At 40.5% G+C, this 12,162-nt stretch overlaps 1 protein-coding gene across 1 annotated transcript in view; it reads right to left on the bottom strand.

The window, feature by feature from the left end:
• The window catches only part of chrnb1 (cholinergic receptor, nicotinic, beta 1 (muscle)), a 38,174-nt gene extending 27,908 nt beyond the window's left edge, over positions 1-10,266 (bottom strand). The window contains exons 1-4 of the mRNA XM_033610271.2: positions 10,028-10,266; positions 7,281-7,414; positions 1,744-1,788; positions 980-1,089 (exon numbers count right to left, since the gene is read on the bottom strand). Of these exons, the coding sequence (XP_033466162.1) occupies positions 980-1,089; positions 1,744-1,788; positions 7,281-7,414; positions 10,028-10,088 (350 nt within the window). The 5' untranslated portion in view covers positions 10,089-10,266. The remainder of the gene's footprint in view (positions 1-979; positions 1,090-1,743; positions 1,789-7,280; positions 7,415-10,027) is intronic.
• Positions 10,267-12,162: the final 1,896 nt, after the last annotated feature.

Genomic DNA, 12,162 nt, shown 5'->3' with positions numbered 1-12,162 from the left:
ACCTTTTTTCAACTCTTGTTTACCATGCCGCTAAATCTGAATGAATTATTCTCTGGTGCTCATGGTTTCAGTAAAATGACTTGTACGATTTAATTATGGAGAATCTAACCGAGCTAACAACATGTAGCATCACCATATTGACAAGAGTTTAAACATTTATATTTGTATGCGCAATCTAAACAGCTAACTGTTAGCTCAGGTGGGGTAGCCAACAACTTGATTTTATATATCCAAAGAGCTTCTATAAAAATGAACTGCTTGGCAACCAGACCAAGTGAAATGTCAAAATGTGGAGCCACAACTGGCTAGTAAACCGGACTGGGGGTTTAACTGGGACTAGGCTTTTAATTGAAGCTTTACAGTACTCTTGTAAGGTAAAAGTACCTCCGATTTGTACTTTATTAAGTATTACAGTAGCTTAACTCGTTAGGTAAAGTTAGCACAGCATAGTGCCCTGCATGAGCTGCTAAAAGATACTCCAGACATGCTAGCTGGTGGATTTTCTCCAGCAGACCAGTCATGGGGGGTTAAGAGCTTTTACACAGATTTGCAGAGCTACCTTGTCTTTAACATCACCTCTTCTCACTACCTTCATGCTTAAAAGAACCTATTATGACCTTAAGTGAAAGGAGCAGGCTCAAAGGTGATTATATAACCAATGTGCAGGGTTAGCAGTGGAATGAGCAGGCTGGATGTATATCCAATAAAGACACAACCATGACCTTAACTCATGAGCTACTTTGACATAAATTTGTCCTCATAAGTCATTTGTCACATTGTTGTGGTATCTGAGTCTACATGTCTATCACACAAGGAGCAGGCACATCAATATGTAGAGGAAACACTAAATGCCCCATGGGGCCTATGCAGAAACCCTCCCAGACAAAAAATATATAAAAAAAGGAGGAAGGTGACCAAACGGTTTCTCCTCTCAACACTGATTAATTCATGCCAAAGTGAGTGCTGTGCTTGTGCTTACTTATTGATGAGGACAATGTCAGGCAGCCAAACCTTCCCGGAGGGGATGCGCATCACCTCAATCCCATCATGCTCCTTGGGGTTCCATGACAACCGATGATCTGTCCATTCCTGTTAAAAGAAGTTTAAGAAGAGTATTTTTTTATGTGTGCGGGAATGTGGACATTACACACAAGTGCATAAAAAGAGCAGGGACAAGAGGGAAACCAAGAATGACAGAAGGGGAAACTTTACATTTACATATGTAACCAATTTGTCATTTCATCAGTTTATTTTTCATTTTTCCACTGCTGTAATTAGATTCCGCAGGGACCATTTCCCCCTGCATTTGTCCTTGCATAACAAAACAGCATTTGCATAATTTTTCATTTTGCATATGCTTTGTATTATTATAGGACTATTCCAAGTGCTCTCGCTTGGTTATTTGTGTAGTGTATAATGCCACTGAGCTGTACACAAAGAAGGAGGTCTTACATTAATATGCTCATTTGCAGTGGAGCTGGAGTCACTGCTGAGCTGGTCAAAATGATGGGGAATGGTAAGGAGTTATTCACTTTCAGTAGTCCGTGTTAATGAATGAAACTTTCTGTTTTGGTAAAGCAACCAGCTCTTGTGTCCTTCAAACAAACTGCTGACAGATTATTCATTGTGTGACAGGAAGGCTTGAAATGGACAACCAACTCCAAGTTGCAGCCTCAGCGCAACAAGCACAGTATGAACGGCAACATGGTGCGGTAAGAGGAGCTGACACACAAACACACTTACCAGATTCATGACAACAATTGTGCTCATTTCTTCATTTTTCATGTTCTGGAAGACAAAATATGAAAAATAGAGATAGCCTTTGTCCATGGTGACAGTGATCTTAGCTGTGTCGCTGACATAAACCCATGGCTCTAATCAATGTTGAGAGATCTTTTAAAGTCAGACATGGTACAAACATTCAATAACAGGATGTTAAGTTGGGACTCTCATTTAATTCTAAATAGCCTGCGTTCACATGGCGCACTGTTTCATTAGATATTTATTAATTTAACATTTGAAATTTGAAAATACAGAGAGGGTGTGCTGGTCAGATTATTACAGTGGCTGCCCTTGTCACAGGGCAAGGGGAAAGAGTTTTTAAAGACTGATCTGATATGAGTAGATTGATCTTTCAACAACTCAAAATTGGCTCTTTCACAGTGTTTCCTTGTGTATCAAACTGATTTTGCGCATGAGATGATAATTACATTAAATATATTACAATCTTCTCAGAAGGCATAACAAGATCTACATTTCTTTTTCTCTTACTGCATCTTTCACCTTGTGCCACTGCAGCCTTTACATCAGTCAGACAGCATTCAAGTGATATCGAAATGTTACCACATCCAACCTGGTAATATTGCTGTCATGACTTTTACATAAATGTGACCAGGGTGCTTAATTAGACATAAGGCGGTCTTGGGATCCCTTCCCAGATGACTTAACACTCATTCTCACCTGGACCCATCTAACCCTGACAACACACAAGATGGCCAGATGGGTCAACGACTCACATTTGACCTCAGCAACTCTGTAAGGGTTCACACCAAGCCTGCGACTCCGCACCAGTCAGTTAGAACTGAAGAAGCTTCTTGGATGAGAGGCGAAACATCTTCATCAAGAAACTCAAGCAAGTCCAGTTGCCTACGATTAAGCACTTATGAACATAAGGCTGACATGTTATACTGCCATCAGATTAATGTATAGGAGTGCATGTCTGCCTCCATATTTTTATATGCATTTTGATATATGAAGAAAATGATTGCAAACATCCTTACTTGCGCAAAAGAGTTTTTATGTTGCTTGATACGGTTTTTGCATTTGTTGAAAAAGACTTGATGCACTAAATGATATGGAAAGGCCCTTGCAGAAAAAGTTCTAACACTCATGACTTCAAAGCTGTTTGTTTGACACCTTCACTCATGCATTAGAATCACTGCATTTTGTCTTAGTCTGCCGACAGCATGAAACATGGACAATACCAACTGACAAGTTCATGAAGAAGTTTTTCTCTTGTAGATGGATTAGGTGGCCAAGGTGACTTGTTTTGTTTTAGGTTTGCAACCTCTACTTCTTCTACTCTATTTACTGGTGGATTACAGCCATGTGTAAAGCGTAGCCTACACCGCCAACTTCTGATGATACCAACTTTGCTGTACCTAGTTCATGTGCTACAAACTGTTTGATGGAAACACACTTTTCACTTTTTTGCAACATCTCAAAAGTTATCTTAAAATTCAATTGACATTTGAATGGAAACATGGTTAATGACGTTCTAGGTAACCCTCTACCATCAGGTTTGAACATGTTCATTTCAGTTTGTTACATACATAGAGTATCTTTTCAAATAAACTTCTGTGGTCACAAGAAATGTTGTTTTTCCGCACCGGTTGGGTTAGGTTTTAACAGACAAACCACGTGGTTAGGTCTAGGAAAAGATCATGGTTTGGCTTTTGGTCTCACATGGGACATGAACAGCTGTCTCCTGGCTGAAAGTCCTCTGTTTATTTTGCACATCCATCCACCTGACCTCCTCCCTACACGAACTTTCTCGATCTTTGTACTGTGTCAGTTGCTCTATGTGTCAAGAACTGCAGCAGAGTGGTTTATGTTGTAGTTGGTTGAATGCCTGGTGCATCGCATACAGAAGCTAATACAGAAATCTGCTACATTTGAATAAATATCATAATAATCTGGGCTGCTCTGATTGCAAATCATGGATCCGCAACAATGGCAGGTAAACTGCATCAGCATATAGCAAAGTTTTTTTCTTTTCTTTTCTAGAGCTGGGGCCCCAGAAGCCATCCTCCATGCCCCATATGTAAACATAGTTAAAGTGCTGGTGTTGGACTAATGTGATCATACCATCCTGGTTTGTTCATAGTACCTCAGACCAGCAGAAAAAACAGCTGATAGTCATCTGAGATATGGGCTGTTTGACAGTAACGGACACCAGCTACTTCCAGCACACAGCTCACGATGTGTGTCATTGAATGTGTGCTTCTGTGTGCATGTGATTGTCTATCCAGCAGGAGGGTGGAGCTTCCCTGAGCCGGGCCTGCTATTTAAAACGCTGGGAGGAATGTCAAGAAGACAGCTGGGACAGAAAGAGGAAGGCAGGGAGGGGGGTAAAGAGAGATTGACATCAACCATCTCACTCTCTCACCCTCACACAAACACACACATATCTATCTCATCACTGACCTATCGCTTACTGATTCTTCCTGTAAGTGTTTGAATTCACCGCAGGGGAGGATGTTAATAATAACACTGCTTTTATCCAGCTGACTAGTTCTGGGCAGACGGGGGATGGAGCATCCAAGTGGGTCACTTTTCAAGATCATTCCACTCCAGAACTTAAGTGTCCCATGTGACTTCCTCTCCAGAGTGAATCTGACCTTGAGTGGAGGTATAAGGAGCATGCTCACTGTAGATGTGTATGTAAATGCAACACTGTGTGGATATGTGTGTCACTGTGTGCTACACAGAAAAGAGCCGACAGGAAATTAAGGAACACATAGAGTGACCTGGTGTGTGTATGTGTGTGTGTGTTTGAGTGTGTACACGGTTGTTCCGCAGTCACACAGACAGAAGCCCAGTCACTGTGTGCTACTAAAACACTATTTACCAGCATGGGTTAATAAAAATCTGGTACTTCACATCAGTCGCATAACTCTATGTGGCTCAGCAAGCCAGTGAGCACTGAATTCAGAACCAGATGGCTCTCAGATATGTTCACAGTTTTGAATATAAAACTTTAGCTCTGCATTTGCAGGTACAGTAGGGTATTTTGTTATCCTGTCATGTGCACCTATTGGAGTACAGTGGTTCTCAGCATGGGAAGCAACCACTGTGCTGCTTTACAGAGACATCTGTCAGACTCAGATTTGATTTTTAAATACATATTAATCAGAGGCAGTTTAGGGGGCCAGTTTTCCTGGATGAGCTACAGTTTTGAAGCCCAGTAAAATGTTAAGTAACAAGAGAGAATATGCAGCTGAGATACTCAAACACACCTGATGGATCCCTGACAAGGCATGTCATTAATGCAGGACATTGTGTTTAGTATGTCAACACTACCAAAATATCAAGGGGTACCATTCATCATTTTGCCCAGTAGACAGCAACCTAATCTCACAGAAATACATGAAATGACAACGACCTCTTAACACCTAATTTTGTAGCCATTTCATGTAATGTTTTAAAATTAAATGGCGGCACCACGAAAACAATGCCAGAGTAAGTCAGCTGGGATCCTTTGTTGTGGTGGACACACAAAGTCCCTGATTCAGTGACGTCACTTAGTGATTAATGTTACAGTTCCATAGGCAGGTAGTTTAAAAAGCAAGAGAATCCATATAGGGACGTATATGGTTCAAACTTACACAGGACTTAAACTTAGGAGACTGCTGTTTGTGTCCCATGTGAAACTAAATGTCAGCGTTGACTTTATTTTCTCTACTTTTATGTACTTACTTCATTTACGTAGTTACATCACATTACTAGCCCTATTGATGTCACTTTATGGTACTTTATGGTTTATGGTACTTATGTCCCATAAAAAATAGAATTATTTCAACAAAAAACACAATCTTTTTTGAAACCTTACCAAGAAGTTTGATGCCTAAATCCAACTATGCCACCCCCGTACCTAATAAATGTACTAATTTTAACGGAAAACACAATCTTTTTTTAAACCTAAGCACATAACTTTGGTAGCTATAGCCAACCATGCCACCACCAGGTAATGCGTTAAGAGGTTGTGGTGATTTGTATGAATTTCTGTGAGATTACATTGGGAAGGAGATGTGTTTAATTCTGGTGATATCGCCAGTCGTACAGACACAACTACCAATGTGATGGTCGAGAATGTGGTTGTATTAACTAAATGTGGTGCCCTCTGACCTTCCAGCAAAAGTGACATAGGCACAAATCAAATCTGAACACAAGTGGTGAGCTGGAGACTCATGTTGATGTGTCTCAGGTGTCTACTTGTGTAAAGATCACCAAAAGCATTTTAAAACCAAGTGTGAATACAGGGTCTAGTGTAGTGCATAGTGTCTTGACTGTCACATGAAACCCCTAAAAATCACAATATTGAAGGGCTATCTAAACTTACCTACTTTTTGTACAATCTTCTGTTTTTAAGCCTTTTTTATATTTATTTATATTTATATATTGTAGTTAGCTAGCTGTTAAGTTAAACATTAGTTTTGGTCGCCTAAAAAAAAAAAAACAGTTTTTCCAGTAGGCCTACGTACATTTTGTTTTAATGGCTTTAAGCTTGTTTTTTGCTGGCAACAATTGGCATTTGTATTATCAGAGCTGTAATGCACCATGCTAACCAAGCTAGCAGCTAGCATTATGGTTAGCCCCACCCTCTTATCCAAATATGGTCACTTCTGGCTTCAAAAATTCAAGATAGTATGTCTTGGCTGTCACATAAAACACACACAATGTTGAAGGGTCACCCAAACACACCTACTTTTTGTCCAGTCTGTTGTTTTGAAGCCTTTTTTATTTTATAGTTAGCCTAGCTAGACTATCCCTTGGCTACATACATTATATTAAAGCTAGTTAGCATACTACTTTTAGCACCACGACCAGCATTTTTATGAATGAAACAAACATTCATTAGTCTACAATATTTTGTATTGAAGCTCCCTCTTTATAACAGTGTTAGGTAGGTAACATAACCATGGCCGAACCCCAGATTTACCAAGTTTAGACTGAGCTGAAACTTTCACTAGTTAATTGTAACGTTTTGGTCACCTAAAAAGTCTTTGGTTGTACCAGAAGACCCTCCAAGGAATCAGCTGTTCAGTCTTTCCATTTATACATTTTGTTTTAATGGTTTTAAGCTTGTTTTATGCTAGCAAAAATTGGCATTATTATCACTGCTGTAATGCACCATGCTATCCAAGCTAGCAGCTAGCATTAGGGTTAGCCCCATTCCCTCATTCAAATATGGTCACTTCTGGCTCCGAAAATACAACATGGCGATAGCCATAATGCCAAACTCAAGGCTTTATATGGGAATCCACATACCAGTGGGTGACATCATGGTGGCTTTGTCTGTTATCCTATATAGGGTATGATTTGAAATGAGAAATCTTAGTAGAACCTCATCACTAATCTGCTCCATCTATCCAAAGCAGAATTAACTTTATTCTCTTCAATTTTGCTGTTGAGCTGTTTGACAAGCCTCTGTTTTTTCATCCGGCATTGTTGTGCACATACATATAAATGTATGTAAGTGTTAAGATCTCGTGCCTCACCAGTCCAACGAAGGAGGAAAGGATCATACCCACACGAACCACCACCCGCTCTTCAGGCCTCAATGCTGGCCGCACCTTAAGGTTGTAGTTGGTAAAGAGCTTCACCATCAGAGCCTTCTCCATGTCAGATGCAACTGCATGAAATATAGACAAGGAGGTTATTTGATTTTGTTAATAATGGATTTTGAAAAACCCATTGACTTTTAATTCAAAAGTCATAAAGACATGAGCCAAATTAGGCTGCCACTGCACCATTCATTTACAAGTAGCAGTCCATAACCCATCAGCAGTCAATGACAGTTATAACTGTTATAATGTATCATATTTCCATTTGTCTATTGCCTGTCTCTGTCACAGCTTAAAATTCACAAAATGAACCCAAAAACTTAACTAAAGTTTCTGCTGCTCTGTGCAAAACCCATCACACTGGTGACAAGTGAGGGCAAAGCTAACTGACTGGCAGGCGAGGTGTGTCGTGCATCCAAATATGAGAACCAGTGGCGGAGTCGATAGTGCGCAGTGAGTGGATGCTTCCCAGAATTAGTTAATACAGCAGGATGTGTCGCCCAGCAGAAGATACTTAATGTTGACTTGTTGTTAGATGGAAGTCAGATCTTTCATAAAGAGACTGAGTTTCACCTTTTGCCCCATCATAAGAAATAGCGGTACAGATACAGCTACAAAACCTACAAAACATCAAATGCTAACACTCCACAGCATTTCCATACATAACTGCTGCTTTATTTCCATCCATTTCCTCCTTAGTGTTGGAAGGTTGGAGGCATTTATAATCAGTAGCTCTGGTGATGCAGCATTCATCACGTTCAGCATAGCCGTGGCCCCGCCAGGAAATGACCTGACAGGAATAAATGACAACGATCACCCAGCGAGGCACCCCCATTAGCTAGGTAAAGGGGAAGCATGGCTGCTGATGGGCGAGACTGGGAGGTGAGTGTAGAAGGCTAGAATTTTGCCTTTTCTCATATTTTCCATATTCAGATGACTTGGTAAGTAAGTGAGATTAAAGTACATTGAGATCAGATAAGGTAAAAATATGCTGAAGGCTGGTGTTAAACAGGTGAAGGATGCTTGCGATGAATGTAACTGATGGCAATAAAATACAGAGCAAAACTGAATGGGACTGCTCTTCTGAAGTCACTTTGATAAAGGTGGAAGAACTACACTAATCAAAAGTAAGTGCACTTGCTGAGTAGTGATAAACATGACATACAAAGCAAACAGCAAACAGTGGTTTAAGTGCACTGTTCTTGTCCAGGAACTAGTGGTCAGTTATTAAATCAATTGTCTGAGAACAAGAAAGTCAGGGATTGCTCTGAGTAATGGATGCCGCTCAGCTGACAATGATATTTTACAACTGCTGTGAGCAGAACCACAAGTCTTTCCCTTAAAAATAACATTTCCTGTCATGGCATTATTCCTTTCCTTTTCCACCATACTGTTATTTATCCCTGCCCTATTTTCTGTCATCCCCATTCTTTCATTATTACCATGAAAAACTACTGCCCTGATGTGGTTTGTTGATGTGAGGCGAAGGCTATAAAATTTCAACTCAGACACAGATACACATTGTTAAACACAGCAACACGTTTCTTTACAAAAATCACAGACATAAGCTTGTTACCTGGTATTGAATCGCTTTCTTTTACCACAGGCAGTTGGCAGATGATACCTAGTGGTAATGTTTTAGTTTTTTGTGACATTTTTAGCGACGCTAGCGATGGCAGTGTAGGTTTGTTGGCTGATTGGTATTCATGGTCATCACTGGATGAACTCTAGTGATTTTGGGGATCCCCTGACTTTATCTGTAGTGTCACTGTGAGGCTAAAATTTGTAGTTTTGAGTGACATTTCTTGGCTTTTATTGGATTGGATTTGCTACAAATATTCAAGGTCCCCAGAGAATCAATTCAAACAACATTAGTGAGCCTCTGACTGTTTATCTGGCAACGTCGTCGGATCAGAATTCTAATTTCGCAAACTCATTTTTATGACCAAATAGACCTACCTGCAAAGCTGATGACATTTGCATTAGCCTCTGTACTTTCTGTTTGGTGCTAATTAGCCAATGTTAGCATGCTAACACACTGATAATCCTTGTAAATATTACAGTACCTGCTAAACATTAGCATGTTAGCATGCCACAGAGAGCTTGTTAGTATACTGATGTTAGCATTTAGCTCAAAGCACTGACAGCCTCACATACTGTAGCTGCTTACATGGACACACACTCTTAGCAGTGTCATATAATGTGTTTAATATACCCACTGTGTGTCTTTGGTCTATTTACTTACCAGACCTTGAACACATCTGGCAGATTGTGTTGTTGTCAACATTGATATGTTGTTTGTTGTGACACATAACTGGCATTCATAAACACGAGAGCAATGTGAGCATAAGAAAACAGTATGTATGACTAAAGTGAGTTAGTTTTGTTTAGTAGGCTTTCCTTTCATAAATTCCTTGTACTGTACATGGGCCAGGTCTATATTGCCAAGTGCTGTAGAAGCGATATACATATTCATCTAAGATATCATCATACCATTAATAGTCCCATTAGAACGTACACCGTGTCCCAGAGACAAGTGTTACTGGTATTCACTGGTGAGTTCTAGTGAACTTTTTGTTCCATGTAGCATTCTGTGTGATATTTCAGTGTCCATGTAAGAAAGTATTACAAAACTACTACAGCTCTGCTACACGGGTATATTGTGTCAGCTTGTGTCTTACCTCCCAGTGTGCCCAGGCTGCATAAGCAACATGCCAGCAGTAACAGATCCAAGCTTTTCATGGCGACCTCCTGAACCAGAAAGGTCTCTCCTCCACAAAACAGAGCCTCAGTCGATTAATCGAGACTTCTCCTTCCTGTTCTTTTCCAGTGCAGCTCACTGGATCTATGAGTTTTGGTTTGGTCAGTTTGGACTGTTGTTGTCTGTCAGTCAGGCCTGCCTGGCCAACTGCTGTCTGCTCCAATTACATCCTTAGGGAGGGGAGGGTGTGTGTCACAGTTCACCCCCTCAGTCAGTGTGGACCAGGCTCAACCCTGCCTAGTATGAGCTTACTGTACTTACACACCACTGCTTCTCAAACTGTGGTTCTTGTAGGGTCTCCAGGCAGGTCCTTGAGAAGAAGAATGATGGTTAAAATGCATTAACATTTCATTGATGAATAATATAAGGATATGATGAAAGACTGGTTTATTTAGAGGCTACAGGTGAAGTCTCACTACTGTTCCTACTTTGGTTCAGTCAGACCAAGCCTTGTTCTCATAACATCCTTTTCCAAATGGTGGGTGTCCCTTTGTCTTCAAATCTCCTTTTCTACTTCCCCATATTTCTCATTAAAGGAACCACTAGGGAAACAATGAAGCTACAATATTATATCAAGATTTTGCCTCAACTCTCATGCCTTAGACATGACAACTTCGGGTCTACACCAATCACTGGTCTACATTTGACCCTTGGTTCGTACCCTCAACCTCCTCAATTTCTTTATCCTCATCATTTCTCAGCCCAGTATCTTTAGGAATTATGTCCATATTGGATTCTGCACCTCTCAATTTACATCCAGTGCTAATGATCAGTGTAAAGGAAGTACTGAAGTGCATCTTCAACCCAATCTTTAGCATAAATCTTGGCAATGTACACTTCTGCAAACCATGGATATGCAACATTTGTACATCAATACATCATTACATTTCAATAATGCCAGGGTTAACATGTAATTATATTAAGGAACGAAACCGACTTGGTTAGGGCTAGGAAAAGATCATATTTTGGCTTACCCACTTTTGACACCACAACTACAGCTGGAAATGCCTATGATATTTTGCTAAGAAACACCTGGCTTTGGTGATTCAGTCGCAGCTGGAAAGCCAAGATGTCTTGCTTAAATACACCCTGTTTTGGTGCCTCAATTGCGGCTGGAAATGGCAATATATCTATCTAAAAACCACAGTGTTTTGATGCCTTAATTGCTGCTAGAAATGCTAAGATATCATGCTAAAGAGCATTTGGTTTTGGTGCCTCAATCGTGGCTGGAAGTGCCGAGATATCTTGCTAAAGAACATCCGGTTTTGTCACCCACTGCTATAAATGCTGAAATGTCTTGCCCTCAATCAGGGCTTGAAATGCCAGTATTTCTTGTGCGCTTTTGGTGCCAAAACCACTGACAGCAATGGCAAGATTTTTTGCTAAAAAAGGTGGGTTTGTCGCCACAACCACCGCTGTAAGTGCTGAAATGTTGAAATACGCGGTTTTGTTGCCACATCCACAGCAAGAAATGCAGAGATGACTTGCCAAAAAACATGCATTTTGGGGCCTCAATGCCAAGATACCGTGCTAAATGACACGGTTTGGGCACCTTAATCGTGGCTGGAAATGCTGAGATACCATGCTAGAAGACACAACGTTGGTGCCTCAGTCGTGGCTTGAAATACCAAGATAGGTTGCTAAAAGACCTGGTTTTGGTGCCTACGTCGTGACTGGAAATGCTGAGTTGTCTTGCTATAAATAACACCAGGTTTTGCCACCACAACCAATGCTAAAAATGCCAAGATGTCTCGCTACAGACACCTACTTTCGGGGCCTCAATTACTGCTGAAAATGTCAAAATGTCTCACCAAGAACATCCAGTTTTGTTATTTGTTGGTCGTGTTCAGTGCTGCCTGGAAAGAAACTGATTGTTTAGTAGCCTTGCAGTTGCTGACAAACATACATAAATGTAAACAGAGAGAAAATATGGTTTGTCACAGTGTCAAGTCTCTGCTCTTGACTGCTGCACTTGTGATATAAAATTTGCTTTAAAAGAAAATGCGTGGCCGTCTTGTACAGTCACTCACTGTAATAAGCGAACATATAGGGGTG

This window comes from Epinephelus lanceolatus, chromosome 22 (genome assembly GCF_041903045.1).
Source record: "Epinephelus lanceolatus isolate andai-2023 chromosome 22, ASM4190304v1, whole genome shotgun sequence".
Classification (NCBI taxonomy): domain Eukaryota; kingdom Metazoa; phylum Chordata; class Actinopteri; order Perciformes; family Serranidae; genus Epinephelus; species Epinephelus lanceolatus.
This window is presented reverse-complemented; position numbering and strand designations above follow the sequence as displayed.